The sequence below is a fragment of the Bufo bufo genome, chromosome 2, assembly GCF_905171765.1.
Source record: "Bufo bufo chromosome 2, aBufBuf1.1, whole genome shotgun sequence".
Lineage (NCBI taxonomy): Eukaryota > Metazoa > Chordata > Amphibia > Anura > Bufonidae > Bufo > Bufo bufo.
Window position 1 is genome coordinate 730,896,603 of NC_053390.1, and position 23,065 is coordinate 730,919,667.

At 43.2% G+C, this 23,065-nt stretch overlaps 1 protein-coding gene across 1 annotated transcript in view; it reads left to right on the plus strand.

The window, feature by feature from the left end:
• Positions 1 to 23,065, plus strand: part of CORIN (corin, serine peptidase) — a 498,512-nt gene that overhangs the window by 99,675 nt on the left and 375,772 nt on the right. The window contains exon 2 of the mRNA XM_040418907.1: positions 11,316 to 11,460. Coding sequence (XP_040274841.1) covers positions 11,316 to 11,460 — 145 coding nt within the window. The remainder of the gene's footprint in view (positions 1 to 11,315; positions 11,461 to 23,065) is intronic.

Below are 23,065 nucleotides of genomic sequence, written 5' to 3' on the forward strand. Positions count from 1 at the left end.
TCTGTTAGCCCTGGATATAGAGAAGGCATTTGATACAGTGTCTTGGACCTACCTCTGGCAGACTCTTTCCCATTTTAACATTAAAGGCCCTTTCCTTACTGCCATCCAAACTTTATACTCTTCACCTCAGGCAGGCCTCAAATTACCCTCTTCGCACCCGTCATCTATCCCAATTCTTAGGGGAACACGTCAGGGATGCCCCCTCTCCCCAGCCCTCTTCGCCTTAGCTATGGAACCACTAGCAATTTAGATCAGATCTCATCCGGATATAAAAGGGATCTCGGTTGGGGGTGTGGAATATAAACTAAGCCTTTTTGCTGACGATTTTTTGTTGACACTCACCAACCCTGTCATTTCATTTCCCTGCCTGTTATCAGTTCTCAAGTCTTTCTCTGCCGTATCTGGCCTGCTAGTTAATCAGTCCAAATCTGAACTTCTGTTAAGTAATGTCTCCCCTCGGGATTCCGAGATTCTCCAAAGAGGATTCCCATTTCAACACAATCCACAGTTCCTCCCATATTTAGGTGTATCACTGACCAAAACGCTTGACACCCTATATAAGTACAACTATCTCCCCATGTTTGCTCGGATACGGAAAGACCTACAGTCATGGGAGTCCCTTCCAGTGTCCTGGGTGGGTAGGATACATATAGTGCGAATGGTAGTCCTTCCTCGACTTCTATACCTGTTCCGTGCCCTCCCTGTACCAATCCCAGCGTCTGATCTGAGGGCTCTTCAGGCGGACATCCTTAAATTTATTTGGGCCCATAAACGTGCTCGTATTTCAAAATTGGTAATGTGCCGTCACAAGGCCCATGGAGGCCTTTCAGTACCAGATTTAGCTCAATACTACAAGGCAGCCAGATTAGCGCAACTGTTCCTGACACATCTTTCTGCACAAGCTCAACCTATATGGATCACCCTTGAGCAGTCGCTGATTGGCCCGTTCTCCTGGAGAGCCCTCATTTGGACCACATCCACTCTGCCCTCTTCTCTCCGCTCCAAATCCCAACTCTCATACTATGCTTTGCTCCTATGGAGATCCATCAGATTCAAACGTGCTCTCCAATCCAAACCATCCCCCTTGGAATGCATGTGGGGCAATCCTGCCTTTCCTCCTGGGCTTCAATCTAGGGCCTTCTCATGGTGGGTTAAAAAAAAATTGTGCTCCCTCCGGGACTTCCTCGTGCGGGGTAAATTACTGACTATGCCAGCCTTTATTGAGAAATTCACCCCCCCAGCTTGTGAACAATTCAATGTCCGGAGAGTATTCTCCTTCCTTCATTCCCTGAAGACTAGCCTCCACAAAGTTGAATATACATCTTTTGAAAGACTAATGTAATTCTCTCTATATAAACAGGGTCTACTATCCCGGATATATTCTATCCTCACTGCACCTCCAGAGGACACTAAACTCCGCTATATGTTGGAGTGGGAGGCGGATCTGTCGGAAGAATCAAGCGTATCTAGATGGCATCAGCGCTCCCAGACATTAACCAAAGGGTCATGGCAAACTACTTTGGCAGAGACCTCTATTAAAATACTCCACCGGACGTATTTAGTGCGGGCCAAATTACATCACTTTTATCCAGAGGTCCCCTCTACTTGCTTTCGGGGGTGTGATGAGGAGGGCACGATGCTCCATACCTGGTGGACTTGCCCTGTGGCGTCCAGGTTATGGGGTCGCATCTGTGACTTGCTCTCATCTTTGCTGGGGTGCGTCCTCCTCCCCACACCCTCGGTCTTGCTACTTGGCGACAAACCGCCGAAATTAACAAATGCCAAATTCAAATTGACCCAATTTATCCTGCTTGCAGCTAGAATCCACATTGCCTCTCAGTGGCGATCCTTGTCATTGAGCTATCAAGCAGTGATTGATAGAGTCAACAAGATTTACCAATCTGAAAGGATGTCGGCTATCCGCTCAGATACATTTGCTTTGTTTGAAAGAGTCTGGGAGCCCTGGTCGTCCTCTTCGCACTCTATTGATCTCTCCCTCTATCGGGGGCTCTGATAATCATCATGGATGTATTGTGCACTGAGGGGTGGTTATGCAGTTATAAACCCTCTTATTCCTGATCGCCTCCTGACACCAGACCTATGTACCCTGTAGCTACATGTCTATTACCCCTGATTTCCTGATGCTTTCTTTTTTATTTAAGTCTTATTTTATGTATGTCTTTTTTTTTTTTATTTGTTTGGAGTGTCCAAATAATTGGACTCCAAGTCCTCCGTATTAAGTACATTATTCTGTACACTTTATTATTGTGAAAACCTAATAAATACCATTGAAACATAAAGTAATTTTTTTAATAGTGTACATATTTTCCAAAACTGAAGTTCAGAAGAGGCAAAAAAAATTAAACAAAAAAAAAGGATTATAGCACTATATTAGCTAAATTACAATCTACCGTATATGCCGGCGTATAAGACGACCCTCAACTTTTCCATTTAAAATATAGGGTTTGGGCTATACTTGCCGTATAAGACTACCCCTAAATGCCCAGCCCTCCCTGTCTTCAAGACGATCTTCTCCAGTCCAGGGAACTGACTGGGATCTGTGGATGGCACTGATATGGGGAGGGGGATCAGTGGATGACACTGCTATGGGGAGGGGGATCACTGGATGACACTGCTTATGGGGGGGGGGGGAATCTATGGATGACACTATATAGCATCTTATGCTATATGTGGATGATGTCGAACCTGAAAAACCTTCAGGTCATATTTGCAGCCAGAAAACACTTACTAGAAGTACACAAATAGTCCCACAACATGGACAGTGATATAATAGAGGGGGACCATTGGCAAAAATTAATTGGCAAAAATTGGCAAATCATAGTCAGGAGGGGGCGGGTAAGAGGCAGGCATTGATTGACTTGAAGCAAGGAGGCCGCTGCCCCCTTGACTTCAAGCTCACTCCAAACAGAGCACTCAGGGAGATTAAAAAAGCATTTTTCTAAGTATGGATTCACAAATTTCTGGCTCACACACATGATCAGTAACAGATTGGGGGCTGCTATAAAGTAATGCTGGCAGTTTTATATCACTTTTGGAGGTGACAGGTTCCCTTTAACATAAATTTTTTTCTAGCATGGAACTGTATGGTGACGGCATCAGTCTGAGGCATCTGTTAGCGCATACATTTTTGGTATGCATTAAATGGATGGCAAAAATAGGATGTGAACCCAGTCCTAGTGTCAGAATAAGCACCAGTACACAGCGGAGCAGCGTGGCGGAGAGGGGAGGTCGCCATGTACTGACAGAGCGCTACCTGGTCCTGGTGGTCAGAGATGAGGACTGTGTTTCCCAAGGATCATTTTCTACTGGGAAATACAGGGCACAGTATAATACACTAGAATCTATATAATATAAAGATATTAGCCCTACCCCCGAATAATAATACAATTAGGTGGTCATTTGATATATAGAAATACATCTATGTTAGGCGTATTTCTGACACAGATTGTGGCGCAAAGGTCCTTAGCACCGCAATCTGCATATTTTTCCCGCTCATGCCAGGTCTAAAAATGGATGTCGTGGGCACGGAAAGGGATACAGTTATGGCCATCCAGTAATTGGATACCACCGCCATACATTGACCGGATAACACCGCCATACATTGACCGGATAAAAGCGTATAAGAGGGCACAGTACAGGGAATGACTAGGGGCACGGCACAGGGATTGGTAAGAGGGCACAATGTAGGGTATAAGGGGGCACATAATCGCACGCACCTTCTCCAACTTCCCACTTAGGCTCCGGCCTGGTGCATCTGCCCGACCCCTACCATCCCTGCGGAACAGTCTGCCTCTTCCTCTGCCTGTCATTTTCAAAATGACCCTGTGCCAAAGTCCCTAGAGAAGAACAGTATTTGGCAGGCTTCAATCAGTTGTTAGTTGAAGCTATTATATCACCATCAAGCAGTAATTTTGTGGACGCAGGTATATGGAAAACCTCTATCACTATTTTGTGGAAGCTGATATATGGCAGGCCTCAATCAATTGTTAGTTGAAGCAGGTATATCAAAACCCGCAATCTGTATTTTGTGGACGCAGGTATATGGAAAACCTCTATCACTATTTTGTAGCCATTTGGCTCCAGGAGAAGTATATGGTGGGCTCAGCGTGCATGTTGATACTTGCATCCCTGGATCCGATGAAAGCTGTAATGGCACCGGACGGGGTTAAAAGCAGAGTGTGCTTGGCGTGCACGCTGACCTGCATTCCCTGGATTTTGTGTGGCTGTCATGGCCCATAAACAGGTAGGAACTAGTGTTAGGGACCACTCAAATAGAGGCGACCTTGACGTGGTGAGTGGCTTACTACGCTTTGGCCAAAATGTACACCAATGCCTCATCCAGCATGGAGGCAAATTGCTGGATGTAGAGTGCTATCACATTTGTATTTTTCGTTGGTATATGTATTTCGCCATAGTGATGTGCACCACATACAGGTTGTGCTGACCCAATTCCCCAAATTTTTTCTTTGTAGTATATATTGGAGGTGTGGCGATCTCCTTGGAGTCATTGCACACCTGACCAGTCAATCTGTCCTGGAGGCTGGTTTTAAAGTCAGTATAAAACTGAGTCTGCTTATATAGAACCTACCAGTAGCCATTTGGCTCCAGGAGAAGTATATGGTGGGCTCAGCGTGCATGTTGATACTTGCATCCCTGGATCCGATGAAAGCTGTAATGGCACCGGACGGGGTTAAAAGCAGAGTGTGCTTGGCGTGCACGCTGACCTGCATTCCCTGGATTTTGTGTGGCTGTCATGGCCCATAAACAGGTAGGAACTAGTGTTAGGGACCACTCAAATAGAGGCGACCTTGACGTGGTGAGTGGCTTACTACGCTTTGGCCAAAATGTACACCAATGCCTCATCCAGCATGGAGGCAAATTGCTGGATGTAGAGTGCTATCACATTTGTATTTTTCGTTTGTATATGTATTTCGCCATAGTGATGTGCACCACATACAGGTTGTGCTGACCCAATTCCCCACATTTTTTCTTTGTGATATATGGAAGGCCTGAATCAGTTGTTAGTTGAAGCTGGTATATCACCCTCAAGCAGTAATTTTGTGGACGCAGGTATATGGAAAACCTCAATCACTATTTTGTGGAAGCTGATAGATTGCAGCCCTCAATCAGTATTTTCTGGAAGCATACAAATGCACTATGATATACTTTCCATGTTAGAAAGTATATTATACGTATATTACACCCCTCTGTGTATCACACCTATCAATAGCATAATGTTACCAGTACTTAAAATTACTTTTGTGTCCCTATTAGCTAGCATTTGGTGTCCCTAAGTTCCTAACAGCCTGTCCCTGCTCCAAGATGCAACCTGTCCCTACACTGGCAAAGCACATAATGTAAAATGGCTGCCAGATCGGGCTCTGTTATAGGGTTGGGGGTGTGTCCATGTGCTGAAACGTCTCAATTGGCTATCCTGTCCCACCTGTTGGATGTGTAATGTGTCAAAATTCAGCGCAATGCAAAAGAATATGGTGTGCGCGGACATCGCCATATGTTCGCATGTTCAGCGGATCGCAAACGCGCCGGGCGAACCTCAAGGCCATCATTACTGCTGGGCTGATTTACAGCCAGGTGAGGTCAAATACCGGACCGGATTTTAAGTGCTGATCTGGGTTTTGGCAGCACCTGGCTGTCCTTAAATAGGCAGCTGGGCTCAGAAGCGGTGTCTCTGTGTTGGGATCTGGGAGCCTTGTGTCTGGATGAAGACTTGCTACCTATTTGGCGTGAAAACAGGTTGGTGCTGCTATTAGCAAGGACTCTTTGAGGCAGAATTGCCGCATGGTGTGAATTACTACCAACACTGCAAGGTGACTGTTTTGAATATGACTGCTTGTTTTGTCACTTGTCTAAAGTGTGAATAAAACACTGAACTGTTTGATCCAAAGAACTTGTTGTTGCCTCTATACTACGTCCGCTAATCCTGTCTACCAGAGCGAAAACCCACAATTGGTGGAGGATGCAGGCATGAGCAGTAAGACTGGTGTGAATTTTCTTTGGTTTCTGCCTTTTTCAGGCACAGTTGTATGTCGTACATTAAACCAGCTGTATTACAACCAGTGCCCCACAACAAAATGGAGGCTGTTGTGAAGGCCTTTATGGAGACAAACCTGCAGCAACACGAGGCTAATAAGCAGCAGCAGGAGACTAACCAGTTGCTGCTACAACACATGATGGCTTTGCAGACAGAAGGAGCAACCCCAAGCATCCACGATGCCCAGAAAGCAGTCCGTGCCGCGATTCCTAAGATTACCCTCGCAGAGGACATCAAAACCTACCTGGCGATGTACGAGAAAGTGGCAATCAGGAAAAAGCTACCCTGTGACCAGTGGGCTGAGGTCGTTGCTCCGTTTCTGGCATCCGATTCCCAACGGGTGCATTTCAACTTGCCTAACGATCAAGCGGCCGACTACCAGAAAGTCAAGGGAGAGATTCTGGCAAGACTGGGGGTGAATGTGTTAGTCCGAGCCCAGCGGGTTCAACCCGGCTGAGCCTGCAAGACCCCAGTATTATAACTTACTTCACCTCTTGCAAAAATGGCTACAGCCTGACGTGCTGAGTCCCACTGCTATGCTGGATCGTCTGTTGGCCGATTTGTTGTGGAGGGCTTTGCCATAGCCTCTCCAGCACTGGATCGGTCAGGTGTCTCCTGGCAATGCCCTTGAGATGGTGGACCTGGTGGAATGCTATTAAGCTACCAGGAATCTAAAGGAGGGTTCTGTCAAGAGGGGGGTCGGCAAACCCCGGAAATCCCCCCCCCCAGGCCCGGAGATTTGAGCCGATAAAACCTGCCCGGGACGTACCCATGGCAGACCTGGCTCCGATAGTCTGCTGGCAGTGTCAGGAGCCTGGCCATGTAAGGGCTGACTGTCCCCATCGTGTTGAGCCAATGGAGACACTACCTATGGCTACCGTCAGTCGCTATATGACAGGAGGCTGTGTGCAACAGGTACCCCAGAGTCTCTAGATCATTTGTGCCAGGTGGAAGTGGGAGACACTCCGGTGGAGTCTCTGCTAGACTCAGGGAGTTTGATGACCCTAGTAGGGGCTACCCTGGTGTGGTCCCCTGAGTATACTGGCCGGAAAGTCGGGGTGATGTGCATCCATGGAGACTTAAAAGACTACCCCACCGCGCTGGTGTCTCTAACTACGGTGGCCGGTAGATGGACCCATGAGGTGGCTGTCGCCACAAATCTACATTATGAACTCATAATAGGGAGAGACTTCCCGGGCTTAATGGCACTCTGGCCTGCTATGAGAGTGACTGATGCCCATGAGACAGGGGTAACACTAGCAGAGTGGCCCGGCTCAAGGGGGAGACCAGAACCCTTGGAACCTGAGACCGAATGGCCAGCGGTAGGGGTGAACGCCACTTCGGTGGAAGAGGGGGAGACAATCCCGCTAAGTGTGATGGTGGGAGATGTGGAGGACTTGCCGCCAGGTCCTGAATTGGCAGACCTCAATGTCTCCGGGAATAATTTTGGTACTGCCCAACGTCGGGACCCAACCCTATCCCGCAGCTGGGAAAATATGTTAATGGTAGATATATGTTGTATCAGGTAAACCAACTACGGGGTGAACCTATTGAACAATTGGTGGCCCCAAGGCTTGTCGCAAGCTTGTGTTAGATCTAGCCCACCAACATGTTCTTGGGGGTCACCTGGGGCTGTAAACTCAGGATCGTGTTCTACTGGCCCAGCATATTTAAAGAAGTGGAAGATTTTTGTAAGTCTTGCCCAACCTGCCAGATAACTACCCCCAGCCACATTTCCGTAGTCCCCTAGTACCTCTCCCGATTATCGGAGTGCCATTTGACCGAATAGCTATGGATCTCATAGGCCCAGTACCGAAGTCCGCCAGGGGGCATCAACACATCTTAGTCATTCTAGACTACGCCACTCGGTACCCGGAGGCAGTGCCACTGCGACATACCTCGGCCAAACTCATAGCTAAGGAATTAATGGAGATGTTTTCCCGAGTAGGACTACCTAAAGAGGTTCTGACCAACCAAGGGACCCCTTTTATGTTTCAATGATGTTTATTAAAGTTTTCCACAATAATAAGGTACACAGTACATTGTGCATAAAATAAAGGACGTAGTGTCCAGTCAAGTAGACACTTCAAATAAATAATACAAAGAACAAAAAGACATAGAATAAATTAATCAAAAATAAGAGAAATATCAAATAGTCAGGGGTAGCAGTCATGCAGTTCAAAATCTCATGGGTTAAATCTCGGATGGCGATCAACAAAAATCTCTTAGTTGCATATGAAATATACTGTATCCTATCAAAGTTCAGGGTAGAGAGAAAGGTTGACAGAGTGGGGGGAGGACGACCAGTGCTCCCAGACACCCTCAAACAAGGAAAATGTATCTGAGCGGATAGCCGACATCCGTTCATATTGGTAAATCTTGTTAACCCTATCAATCACCGCTTGATTGCTCAATGATAAGGAACGCCACTGAGAAGCAATATGTATCCTAGTAGCAAGCAGGATGAATTGGGCTAACTTGACAAGGGACCCCTTTTATGTCCAAGGTGATGAGGGAACTCTGTAAGTTGCTGCACATAAAACAGCTACAGATGTCCATTCACCATCCGCAAACGGACGGTCTGGTAGAAAGGTTTAACCAAACATAAAAAAATATATTGAAAACGGTGGTGGCTAAAGATCTCTTGTTCACAGTGCCTCTACTGGGTTCTTGCCCTTCGAACTGCTATATGGCAGACACCCTCACGGTTTCTTAAAGGGTTTCTACCACCAGAAATACTGTTATGTAGCTGACTGACATTAGCGATGCGGTAATGTCAGCACTACATAACAGTATGTTTCTAACATTAGTCCCTGCAGCCGTTTTTGTTAAAAAAGTACTTTTATTATATGCCAATGAGCCTCTAGGTGCTATGTGGGCGTAAAATCAGCACCTAGAGGCTCCGTTATGCCGCCCAGGTCCAGTGTTGTGCCCGCCCAGCTCCTCTTGATTGATGGCACGGTCCGCCGCATCGCTGCCGAAATCCCGCGCCTGCGCCGTTCACTTCTGTCTTTGGCGCAGGCGCAGTGAGTGAATGATGCGATCCTGGTGCCGGATTCCTCACTGCGCCTGCGCCAACTACGCCACAGTAAAAATTGCTGACAGCCTCTCCTCTAAACAGACTCAGGAGGCCAGGGAGTTTGTTAGTTGGAACACGTATGTGTTCTCAGACCTCCCTGGACGCACTTCCATAATCCAGCATGACATTGTCACTGAGCCTCAGGCAAAAGTCAGATTAAAACTATACCGGGTACCCGATGCTCAGCGACAGGGCATATTGGAGGAGGTGCAGCTAATGTTGCAGCTAGACGTCATTGAGGAGTCAAAAAATGAGTGGGCCAGTCCTATAGTATTGATACCCAAGCCGGACGGGACGTTGCGGTTTTGTAATGACTTTCGAAAACTTAACGAGGTTTCCAAATTAGATGCGTATCCCATGTCCCAGGTGGATGAGCTCATTGAGAGGTTAGGACAAGCCCGGTATTTTTCTGTTTTGGACCTGACAAAAGGGTACTGGCAGGTGCCCTTAATGGAGGCTGCCAAAGAGAAAACTGTCTTTATCACGCCTGAGGGGCTGGATCAATATAAGGTCTTACCCTTTGGTCTGCATGGTGCCCCTGCCCCTTTTCAGCGACTAATGGACATCGTGCTTTGTCCACACCATCGGTACGCTTCGGCTTACCTGGACGATATTGTCATCCACAGTACCGACTGGGAAAGTCACCTACCCAAAGTGCCAGCTGTATTGGACTCCCTTCGAAAAGATGGCCTAACCGCTAACCTAAAAAAATGTGCGATAGGGTTAGAAGAGACTAAATACCTGGGGTATGTAATTGGGCGCAGAGTCATCAAACCCCCAAGTGAACAAAATGGAGGTGATACGAAATTGGCCCTGACCTGTCACCACTAGGCAAATAAAGTCATTCCTGGGAATGGTGGGCTATTACATGAGGTGTGTTCCCCACTACTACTGCTACTCTAGCCGTGCCCTTGACAGGACGCTTGAAGGGACACAAGTTAATGATGGTTCGCTGGGAAGATCGGACGGAGGAGGCTTTCTCCGCTTTGAAGTCGGCCCTGTGCGCGTCCCCAATTTGGTGACGTCCGACTTCAAAAGGGAGTTTATAGTACAGACCGATGCCTCCGAAGGAGGCCTCGGTACTGTACTGTCTCAGGAAGTCAACGGGGAGGAGCAGCCCGTTGTCTTCCTCAGCCGTAAACTCACCCCAGCCGAGACCTGGTATAGTATAGTGGAGAGAGAGTGCCTGGCTATCAAGTGGGCACTCGAGTCTCTCCGCTATTATTTATTGGGGAGAAAATTCCACCAGGTGACTGACCACTCCCCTCTTAAGTGGATAATCCAGGCCAAGGACAGAAATGCCCGGGTCACACGACGGTTTCTCTCCCTACAAAAAAGTTTTCAGTGGAACACAGGGCAGACCGGTTACAGAGAAACGTGGATGCCCTGTCCTGGGTACACTGTCTGGCGTGTGTTAACCCCCCAGGGTTGAACAAAGGGGGGAGGGGTATGTGACACAGGGAGAGGTTTTGTCTGGGGAAAAAATGGGTTCTCCCATTGACTTCCATTGTGCTCGGGTGCTCTGTAGAGCACCCGAGCATATCGAAGTGTTCTACTCGAGCACCAGAGTGCATGAGCACTTTGGTGCTCGATCAACACTAGTTTAGATGGAAACCCTTCTGTCCTATATGGGGGGCCTGGTTTGATCCTTGCTATAGGGCTCTTACTTCTCTATGTACGCCATTGATTTCAGCCATCATTTACACCAGAAAATTGTCATAAATGATAATAGATATGCAGGGGGTGATGGCCCTTTCCACACCACTTCCCCTTTTCAGAGTGGTGAGGGCAACATACAAACTGCATTAAAAAAAAAATTAAAAAATTGTGCAAATAGTGTTTAAGAAGTCACAAACCTGACAAGAAAACCAGAGTGTAGGGATGACAAATCTCCCCCATTACCCATAGTAAATACCCCCTTTAGCAGCAATTTTTAGAAAGTTTTTGTTTCATTTGCAGACCAGTTGATACAGGAGAATGTGTCCTACACCCAACATGCTGTATAAAACCTGTTATAGTAGATTCAGCTTATTTTGTCGCTATATATTTGTAAGTGCATGGAATTATTAATGAGTGAATTATTAATTAGCAGATAGCATCTGGTAAAATGATTCTTGGCACCACGAGGACTGGATAACATTAAGATGTTTTTTTCTTCTTCAGGTCTTTGGAGCAGATGAAAATAATATGGGGGATGGTTGTTCTCAGAAGCTGGCGTCTGCCAAGTACCTACGTGTTTTGCTGCTCATTCTGATTCCATGTATTTGCGCTCTTATACTGTTGCTGGTCATTCTGCTCAGTTTTGTAGGTAAGTAGATGGCTTCTTTGCTAACTTTCTGAAGAGAGGAGGAACATAAAGCTCATCTGAGGAAAATCTGTAACTGGACCACCCAATTACCATGTAGCATGTATAACACTGGTGTCTCTTCTGTGGCAGAAGGGTTTTTGGGCCCAGGTTTGATTGTTGCCTCTCCAGTGTCTGAACTCAGATTTGAATGGTCAAGCAAAATTTTCAGGAAATGCTGTCTTGTATTGGATTCATGCTGTGTCTAGAGAGTTTGATGGCATTGACATGAAACACTACTAACTATGTTGGTTTGTGTACATTTTTGTATGTCCTTGTAGAAATAGAAGATATTCAGGCTAACCATAAGCAGCACAGTACCCCAGAATAGGGTACTTGCAATGTTGTATAATTATGTAATGTTATTTCATTTTATTTGATGTATTGCATATCCAGTATAAGATAAGTAAAACCATTCCAAAATTATTACCACATAAAGTGACACATGTCAGATTTACAAAAATAGGCCTGGGCAGGAAGGTGAAAACTAGCCTGGGGTAGAAGGGGTTAAAGGGTTATTCCTGTGTTTTTTTTTTTTTTTTATGTATGTAATTTTCTAATTTACATGCATTTAAAATTTGGCATACATACCTATCTTATATTAGTCAGTTTATAACCCAGGGATAGCCAACCTGTGACTCTCCAGCTGTTGTAAAACTACAACTCCCACCATGCCTTGCTGTAGGCTGATAGCTATAGGCAGTCTTGGCATGCTGGGAGTTGTAGTTTTGCAACAGCTGGAGAGCCTCAGGTTGGCCATCCCTGGTATAGCCCATGGATCAGCACACAGGATACATCCGTGTAACAACTAAATAGGACTAGCGGTGGAATCATGATTTTTATTACTGTCATTACTGTAACTACACCACTGTGTGTATTCATATGGATGCTTGTGTGATTTGTAAAATGGCTGCCTGTCTTTAGGTGATGTTTTTTATATTGTTAATACAGTTTAACTTAAAAAAAAAAAAAAACAACATACACACAGATCTGCTTCTGACAAACATGATGGTGAGCTGCTGCTGCTGCAGGTAGCAATACTGTAATTACTGTATATGTTCTGCTCCTCAATACACTGCTGTTCCCAAGTTAGATACCTGGGCAGTGAGGTCACAAGACATATGTAAGGATTGCATGACTGACACTATGTTAAGTCCTATCCAGTTCTCTCATGGATGCATTTTGAAGGACTAAAATAAGCCATACAACTTTTTTCTTTAAAGAAATGATACTGCTTAGATATAATAAAAGGTCTGCAAGCAAAAATAGATTTTAAATTTAAATCGATATATATATTAGAACATTGTTTAATGTCCCATTCCCTAAACAAATAAATGTAATTATTAAAACTGGAATTCTCCTTTAACCCTTCAGATACAGGCAATAGTGTGGGCACGAATATTTGAATCGCAAATTTTAATTGCGAATATCGCCACTTCGAGAATTCGCAAAGATTTAGAATATAGTGCTATATATTCGTATTCATGAATATTCTAGATTTTTTTTCATCTGAACCCATGATCCCTCCCTGTTTATTGCTTGTGGGCCAATGAGAAGGCTGCTTATCTTTGAGCTTAGCAACACCCCTAGCAACCAATAGGAAAGTTGCCTACCCCTTACTATATAAGAACCTCCCCAGCAGCCATTTTCTGTAGTTTTATAGAGTTCTGAGAGAGAGAGAGAGAGCAGTGTCATTGCTGTGCTCTGTGTTTTTTTCCACTCATTACATTAGATAGCTTATTTATATATATATATATATATATATATATATATATATATATATATAATACAGATAGTTAGTGGGAGATAGTCAGTGTAGGTTAGATAGTGATAGAGTGTAGCTGATAGGTTCTGCTGTCCATACATACATGCTACATACATAGTGCTGTGATGTCGCAAGTTCACAACAATACTTAGTGCACCAATCACTAATAAGTAGTCAGACCTGTTAAAATGTGAAGTTGCAGGTATTGCGCAAAATATATGCGCATTATTAATTGCTGATTTGTGCAATCGTGAATATATTGGAGCAGTCTATCTGCATATAAAGCTATTGTAATGTTCTGCCGTGCCAACCATTTTCTCCAGTCTCAGGAAACTTCTAGCAGCTTGAAAAATGTAGCAAAAGTGACCCACGTCTGTATTGCGAGCGCAATACGTGCATATTGCAATGCCGATTTTCGCAATCAAGAAAATAATTGCGACTTCTTGAATTCATGAATTTATGACAAATATTCGCCCCAATATTCGAGAAATATCACAAATTCGAATATTGCCCCTGCCGCTCATCACTAACAGGCAATAGCAACAGGGACCTTTGAGAGTTTAGTTAGGTGAAGGGGGCTCCCTCTGAACATGGATCATGCCATCCCCAGTATTGCCGGTTCCAGTTAGTTGCTGTCGCAGCCAGGTGCCTTATGAAGGCTCCCAGGCATGCCATAGTAAGCTGCCTGCTACGCCCTGAAAGCAGCAGGGCTTTATAAACTACTGAAAATCCCCCTTAGATACAGTGGTATGCGAAAGTTTGGGCAACCTTGTTAATCGTCATGATTTTCCTGTATAAATCGTTGGTTGTTACGATAAAAAATGTCAGTTAAATATATCATATAGGAGACACACACAGTGATATTTGAGAAGTGAAATGAAGTTTATTGGATTTACAGAAAGTGTGCTGTAATTGTTTAAACAAAATTAGGCAGGTGCATAAATTTGGGCACTGTTGTCATTTTTTGGATTCCAAAACCTTTAGAACTAATTATTGGAACTCAAATTGGCTTGGTAAGCTCAGTGACCCCTGACCTACATACACAGGTGAATCCAATTATGAGAAAGAGTATTTAAGGGGGTCAATTGTAATTTTCCCTCCTCTTTTAATTTTCTCTGAAGAGTAGCAACATGGGGGTCTCAAAACAACTCTCAAATTACCTGAAGACAAAGATTGTTCACCATCATGGTTTAGGGGAAGGATACAGAAAGCTGTCTCAGAGATTTCAGCTGTCTGTTTCCACAGTTAGGAACATATTGAGGAAATGGAAGACCACAGGCTCAGTTCAAGTTAAGGCTCGAAGTTGCAGACCAAGAAAAATCTCGGATAGACAGAAGTCAACCCAAATGGTGAGAACAGTCAGAGTCAACCCACAGACCAGCACCAAAGACCTACAACATCATCTTGCTGCAGATGGAGTCACTGTGCATCGTTCAACCATTCGGCGCACTTTACACAAGGAGATGCTGTATGCGAGAGTGATGCAGAGGAAGCCTTTTCTGCTTGAGGTGGGCTAAAGCACATTTGGACAAGCCAGCTTCATTTTGGAATAAGGTGCTGTGGACTGATGAAACTAAAATTGAGTTATTTGGCCATAACAAGGGGTGTTATGCATGGAGGAAAAAGAACACAGCATTCCAAGAAAAACACCTGCTACCTACGGTAAAATATGGTGGTGGTTCCATCATGCTGTGGGGCTGTGGGGTCAGTGCAGGGACTGGGAATCTTGTCAAAGTTGAGGGACGCACGGATTCCACTCAGTATCAGCAGATTCTGGAGACCAATGTCCAGGAATCAGTGACAAAGCTGAAGCTGCGCCGGGGCTGGATCTTTCAACAAGACAACGACCCTAAACACTGCTCAAAATCCACTAAGGCATTTATGCAGAGGAACAAGTACAACGTTCTGGAATGGCCATCTCAGTCCCCAGACCTGAATATAATTGAAAATCTGTGGTGTGACTTAAAGAGAGCTTTCCATGCTCGGAAGCCATCAAACCTGAATGAACTAAAGATGTTTTGTAAAGAGGAATGGTCCAAAATACCTTCAACCAGAATCCAGACTCTCATTGGAACCTACAGGAGGCGTTTAGAGGCCGTAATTTCTGCAAATAGAGGATCTACTAAATATTGATTTCATTTCTTTTTTGTGGTGCCCAAATTTATGCACCTGCCTAATTTTGTTTAAACAATTATAGCACACTTTCTGTAAATCCTATAAACTTAATTTCACTTCTCAAATATCACTGTGTGTGTCTCCTATATGATATATTTAACTGACATTTTTTATCGTAACAACCAACGATTTATACAGGAAAATCATGACGATTAACAAGGTTGCCCAAACTTTCGCATCCCACTGTAGCAATAGTTTTATTGCAGTCCATGGTATTAGTAAACAAATGATCAAATGTTCAAGTCCCCCAGGGTTACTGAAAAGCATATTTTTGAAAAAACTATAAAAAAAATTATACATTTAAATCACCCTATTTTTCCAATTTTATGTATAAAAATAAATAATAAAAATAAATATAATTGTTATTGCCATGTCCAAAAATATCAGAACTATTAAAATATGAAAGTATTGCCATTTTTTGTTCACTCAAGGACCCTGAATAAAATTGAATAAAAAGTGACCAGAATTTTTTTATTGGTACCAATGCAAAGTAAAGCTTTCCCTTAATTTAAAAAAAAAAAAGCTCTTAAACAAGCCCAGCTCTGTAGCTTGTATTAGATAGAATGTAGAATTTTGGAAAGATCTTCATTTTTTAAAAAGTAGTAAAACATAATAAAAACTATATAAATTTGGTATTGCCATAATGACTTGGTACTGACTTGCAGAATAAGGTAGTCTTGGTACATTTAGCGCACTGTGAGCAAACCCAAAAATCTGTGGCAGAATTCTTTATTTTTATTTTTTCAATTTCACCCTATAAAGATGTAAGCTAAAAATATGACTTGTCCCATAAGAAATAAAACCCTTATGGCTATGTGAACAGAAAAGTAAAAAAGTTGAGGCTCTTGGAATTCAAAATTAAAAAACTGGTCTGGTCCCAGAGGGATTAAGACTAGAGCAATTTGTAGTATTTCATTATCTTTATTTTCCATGTGTCATCTTGGGGCTGCAGCTAATTCATACTGCTTGGGACAGAATCAATTTCCTTTCCCCTCTGGTACTGTAGTTTACAATATATTACAATATTTCTTATTTTTCAGTCCAGCTTTGCATTCCTAGCAAACTGAGTGGAATGAATCAGCTATACTGCCTTGTTACTGCCGCTGGAAAGCTATTTCTATTGGCTGAATCACCACACAGCGAATTGGCTGTGAGCTGAGTAACTATGCAAGTATGTCCACCACCACTCATTAGCTGGACGTACACATTGCTGAACACTTTTTTCATGAGTTACAATTTTTTTTTGAATTTGGTGCTTTATTTAAATAAACATAATATTCTTTGTGTTAGATAATTAGATTGGCACTTACAAATACAGGGGTCATGCAGATGCAGCAGTATTAAAATTTATTTATTTAAAATTCCCTATACATAAAAAATAACACAGTATGTATTGGCCAATACTCAATTTTTAAAACATTGTGCATACATTAATCCTGAGACTCATATATAAAAATGTAAATTCGCATATATGGCTAATGGTTCATCAAATGTTACAAATGTTGCTCCTTTAAGACGAACAGAGGTGTGGCCCCTTTAAGGCAAGCAGAGGTAGCTAGATAACTTGCAAAAGGATACACAGTTCTGTTAAAGTGGCTTGAAAACTTGCTGAATCAAAAGTTCAGTGTACGCATTTATTTAAACGGCCAGTCTTATATATTCATAGATATATCAAATGTTCGCAGATTGCGTTTATGCGAACCTTCTTGTTCGAGGAATTCGCTATAGACACAGTGGGACAGTATTTATGAGGTGCTCGCGATTTTGTGATGCATAAGTTCATATATACTATTCATGCAGACTTTCTAATGCCAAAGATTTAGTATAGGCACAATAGAACAGAGTTCGTAGAGTACTCACGATTTTTCTTGGCCTCTCGATTTTTTTGGCCTTACGTGCAGTTGTTGTAGACACGATAAAACAATGTTCATGAAGTACTCACGATTATTTGACCTTGCACATGTTCCAAGGTTTCCAATTTACTGCATGTTGTCAGCGTGTGTTGCTTTCATTACCCGAAGATTCAGGGTATATTATCGTTGGATCACCTCTGTGTCTCACTTCCTGATTGCTTGGTGTCTGTTAACGAAGGTTTCCATATCAGGCTGGTCTTTCCAAGATGTTTGCTGCCGGCAGTATTTCTTAAAGTTGTTTGTTTCTCAGTTGGCACTGGAAGCCGATTTCTTTGAACGAATCAAATGCGTTTCGGAGTACAATTTTTGGTCTTACTCCTTCCTCAGTGGGGAAGGAGTAAGACCAAAAATTGTACTCCGAAACGCGTTTGGTTCGTTCAAAGAAATCATCTTCCCGTGCCAACTGAGAAACAAACAACTTTAAGAAATACTGCCGGCAGCAAACATCTTGAAAAGACCAGCCTGATATGGAAACCTTCGTTAACAGACACCAAGCAATCAGGAAGTGAGACACAGAGGTGATCCAACGATAATATACCCTGAATCTTCGGGTAATGAAAGCAACACACGCTGACAACATGCAGTAAATTGGAAACCTTGGAACATGTGCAAGGTCAAATAATCGTGAGTACTTCATGAACATTGTTTTATCGTGTCTACAACAACTGCACATAAGGCCAAAAAAATCGAGAGGCCGAGAAAAATCGTGAGTACTCTACGAACTCTGTTCTATTGTGCCTATACTAAATCTTTGGCATTAGAAAGTCTGCATGAATAGTATATATGAACTTATGCATCACAAAATTGTGAGCACCTCATAAATACTGTCCCACTGTGTCTATATCGAATTCCTCGAACAAGAAGGTTCGCATAAACGCAATCTGCGAACATTCGATATATTTACGAATATATAAGACTGGCCCTTTAAATAAATGTGTACACTGAACTTTTGATTCAGCAAGTTTTCAAGTCACTTTAACAGAACTGTGTATCCTTTTGCAAGTTATCTAGCTACCTCTGCTTGCCTTAAAGGGGCCACACCTCTGTTCGTCTTAAAGGAGCAATTTGTAACATTTGATGAACCATTAGCCATATATGCAAATTTACGTTTTTATATATGAGTCTCAGGATTAATGTATGCACAATGTTTTAAATATTGAGTATTGGCCAATACATACTGTGTTATTTTTTATGTATAGTGAATTTTAAATAAATAAATTGTAATACTGCTTCATCTGCGTGACCCCTGTATTTGTGAGCGCCAATCTAATTATCTAACACATTTTATCTGGTAAACGGGGGTTTACATCAGATTGCGCACCTAACCAGACTTCCTTATATTCAGTAGAGCCATCCTTATCTGAGTAATAATATTCTTTGTGTGATAACCCCTTAATGTCATGTATATACCAATCAAACTTGTCTGAATCAAAATGGGGTGCAGCATGTACTTATATATATCTGTCTGTATATTTGCCTGTGTACGTATGAAAAAAATGGGAAGATCAAAGTTGCTGAATGATGCAAACACCGGCTTGGATGGAAAAACACAGTTACAAATTGCAATATTAGATGGCTGAATGCCTAAACTGGGAATATAGGTTTGATTTGCTGTTAATATACCGTGTTTCTTCAGCCAAACTGTGAGTCATAATTTGTAAAGGGCTTTAAAGTGGACTTGCTTTCCTCAAATATCAGTTTTAAATTATTGACAAAATCTTGGTAAGTAAACTCAACTACATGAAAAAGCAAACATAAAACCTTGAAGTTGCTGGCAGAGAACTCCGTTCATGAAATCTATTATTGAACCAATTTATGTCCGTGTTTATGAAGGCTGCCTCTTTATCCCTCTTCGTGCTAGGATACTGCTATATATTTGCGCCAGGAAAATGTTTTTCTTTATACATCTAAAACATAAGGATGTAAAACTAGGCCTACATGCAACTTCTCTGGCAGCCCACCTGTTAATAGGATGCATACACATCTTAAGCAAGGGTGCTTTTATAGCCCAAGTCAAAATTTGAAATAGTTCCCCTTCCTTCCCGAAATTGGAGATGGAAAATTGCAGCTGACAGAATATGCAACTCGGTCAAATAAACAATATAAAAACAATCTCCAATTTTTGGTGTACTTATCGGCGCTGCAGATCCACCAAGCGACGTGAGTATAGGTCGCTTCACAGTTAAAATGTCCACAAGTTTGTTGATCGCGCTGCCTTCTGAGTGCAAAAGTTCCAATCCCAGACCCTCTTTTTCTCCAATGCTCAGGTTGTTTTCACTTTGTAGCCACACAAACGGTTACCAGAGGCTAGGTGCACTCACGTACACCTGCACCCTAGAGGGAAGTATTAGTACAAATAGTGAAGTTCCACCAGGTATTTATCGCAATCAGCAGGTTTTATTCTACTTACAAAAAGGTCTAAAATCTTAGTCATAAAAACAAGTCTTTTTAATCACAGATCCACCCGACCCGGGTTTCGCCAGTCCAGCTTCGTCAGGGCCGATGATGTCCTGCCCCACAGGTGCAGTATTTATTGAGCCACAACCCCTTTCAAGGGCCGCCCACTAATATACATATTTCTATGTTATTTTCTCCTTTTAGATGCTCACATAATGCAATAACTGACAACAGGTTTCAAAGCCTTATCCGGCTTGAAACATACTGATATAAAATAACAAAATAACATAAATAAACATAAATGAACAGAGCATACAATACAAAACAACTCCCATCCTCCATTCTCATTCATAAATACGGAATTGTCAACACCCGAATCACAAGATTCCCCTTGAGCCAATGACAGCCCACCACAATAGCTTCATTCATGATTCGGGTGTTGACAATCCCGTATTTATGAATGCGAATTAAGGGAGGGAGTTGTTTTGTACTGCTTCTAGTGGTCCCTCAGGATACAATATTTTCAACATACAATGGTCTTTCCTGACCCATCGTAAGTTGAAACCAGACTCAACATACAATGCCTCAGACTCAGATTCCACCAATCAAGGTCACTTCTCTGGTAAAATAGCTTTAGTAGTTGCTAGTTAGCAGCCATTCCTGACAATTACTGTATAAGTAAGGACTTGTTTTATCGGTCTTAGTTTTCTGCTTACTTTCCTTATATCTTCATTTTCTCTTATCTTGGATGACATTTTGGGGCTTTGGAACCAATTAATATTGTAACCTGAGGGACCACTTGTACAAGTACTCACTCTACAGGAGACGAGACATAGTGTAATGACTAGGAAGTGGCCTCGCATCGAGCACTGCCTCCTCGTCAAACAGCTGATAAATTGGTTTGTAGGGTGTCAGACCCTGGCCAATCAGATATTGATGACCTATCCTGATCAATATTAACAGAGGGACAACCTCTTAAATGTAAAAATTTTTAATCAAACATTGTATAGTAGATGGCAATCTCTTTCTAACAAAAGTAGAACCAGCCCTGTACCAGCCCCATCCACAACACAGTGAAAGGAGCTCACTGCATATTTTATTCTTGTCTGGAATGCACACGAAAGCTATCCATTTTTCAGATATCAATTTTTGTGTGAATGAAAAATCAGACACAACCATGTGAATAAGGTTTTATAAACATATAATATCTTTCCCTATTTTGTAGCTTACTTTATTAGCTGGTTACTAGTACTGTATTTTTCGCACTATAAGACGCACCCCCCCCCCCAAAAGTGGAGGGAAAATGGCAGTTCGTCTTATGGGGCAAATACTGCTATTTACACTGATACATCGCCGACCGCGATGCTGCACAGCGTGGCCGGTGGTGTATCAGCATGGAGGGTCAGTATCTGGTGTTGTAATGGCAGCGGGGCCCAGGGCAGTCACTGTATTCTATTACACAGTGTCCTGCTCACTGTAGTATTAATAGGTAACGTATAGGCATGGGCGCTGTTTTAAACTATAGTAATCCTCTGCAGCATAGAGAAATCCATGTAGTACGGTACTCACTTTAAACTCCTATAGGCAGGCCAGGCGGGCGGTTGCAGCTTAACGTCATTTACTAGGTCACTCGCCTGCTCTGCCTGCTTTATTCATAAAGTGGGAGGAGCAGGCGCGTGACCTAGTGAATGACGTTACGCTGTCGCCGCCCGCCCGGCCTGCCTACAGGAGTTTTAAGTGATTACCGTACTACATGGATTTCTCTATGCTGCAGAGGATTACTATAGTTTAAAACAGCGCCCATGCCTACACATTACCTATTAATACTACAGTGAGAAGGGCCCGGTGTAATAAAATACAGTGACTGCACTGGGCCCCGCTGCCATTACAACACCAGATGCCGGCCCCGACCCCCTTTATTGGGGTCATTCACTATTTTACACAGGTACACTGTTATGGGGGGGGAGGGGGGGATCTGTGAATGACACTGTTATGGGGGGGAATGTGTATGACACAAATATAGCATAAGAGGCTATACAGGTCCTTCTAAAAAAATTAGCATATTGTGATAAAGTTCATTATTTTCTGTAATGTACTGATAAACATTAGACTTTCATATATTTTAGATTCATTACACACAACTGAAGTAGTTCAAGCCTTTTCTTGTTTTAATATTGATGATTTTGGCATACAGCTCATGAAAACCCAAAATTCCTATCTCAAAAAATTAGCATATTTCATCCAACCAATAAAAGAAAAGTGTTTTTAATACAAAAAAAGTCAACCTTCAAATAATTAAGTTCAGTTATGCACTCAATACTTGGTCGGAAATCCTTTTGCAGAAATGACTGCTTCAATGCGGCGTGGCATGGAGGCAATCAGCCTGTGGCACTGCTGAGGTGTTATGGAGGCCCAGGATGCTTCGATAGCGGCCTTAAGCTCATCCAGAGTGTTGGGTCTTGCGTCTCTCAACTTTCTCTTCCCAATATCCCACAGATTCTCTATGGGGTTCAGGTCAGGAGAGTTGGCAGGCCAATTGAGCACAGTAATACCATGGTCAGTAAACCATTTACCAGTGGTTTTGGCACTGTGAGCAGGTGCCAGGTCGTGCTGAAAAATGAAATCTTCATCTCCATAAAGCTTTTCAGCAGATGGAAGCATGAAGTGCTCCAAAATCTCCTGATAGCTAGCTGCATTGACCCTGCCCTTGATAAAACACAGCGGACCAACACCAGCAGCTGACATGACACCCCAGACCATCACTGACTGTGGGTACTTGACACTGGACTTCAGGCATTTTGGCATTTCCCTCTCCCAAGTCTTCCCCCAGACTCTGGCACCTTGATTTCCGAATGACATGCAAAATTTGCTTTCATCCGAAAAAAGTACTTTGGACCACTGGCAACAGTCCAGTGCTGCTTCTCTGTAGCCCAGGTCAGGCGCTTCTGCCGCTGTTTCTGGTTCAAAAGTGGCTTGACCATTTCCTGCACACGCCTGTACACGGTGGCTCTGGATGTTTCTACTCCAGACTCAGTCCACTGCTTCCACAGGTCCCCCAAGGTCTGGAATCGGTCCTTCTCCACAATCTTCCTCAGGGTCCGGTCACCTCTTCTCGTTGTGCAGCGTTTTCTGCCACACTTTTTCCTTCCCACAGACTTCCCACTGAGGTGCCTTGATACAGCACTCTGGGAACAGCCTATTCGTTCAGAAATTTCTTTCTGTGTCTTACCCTCTTGCTTGAGGGTGTCAATGATGGCCTTCTGGACAGCAGTCAGGTCGGCAGTCTTACCCATGATTGCGGTTTTGAGTAATGAACCAG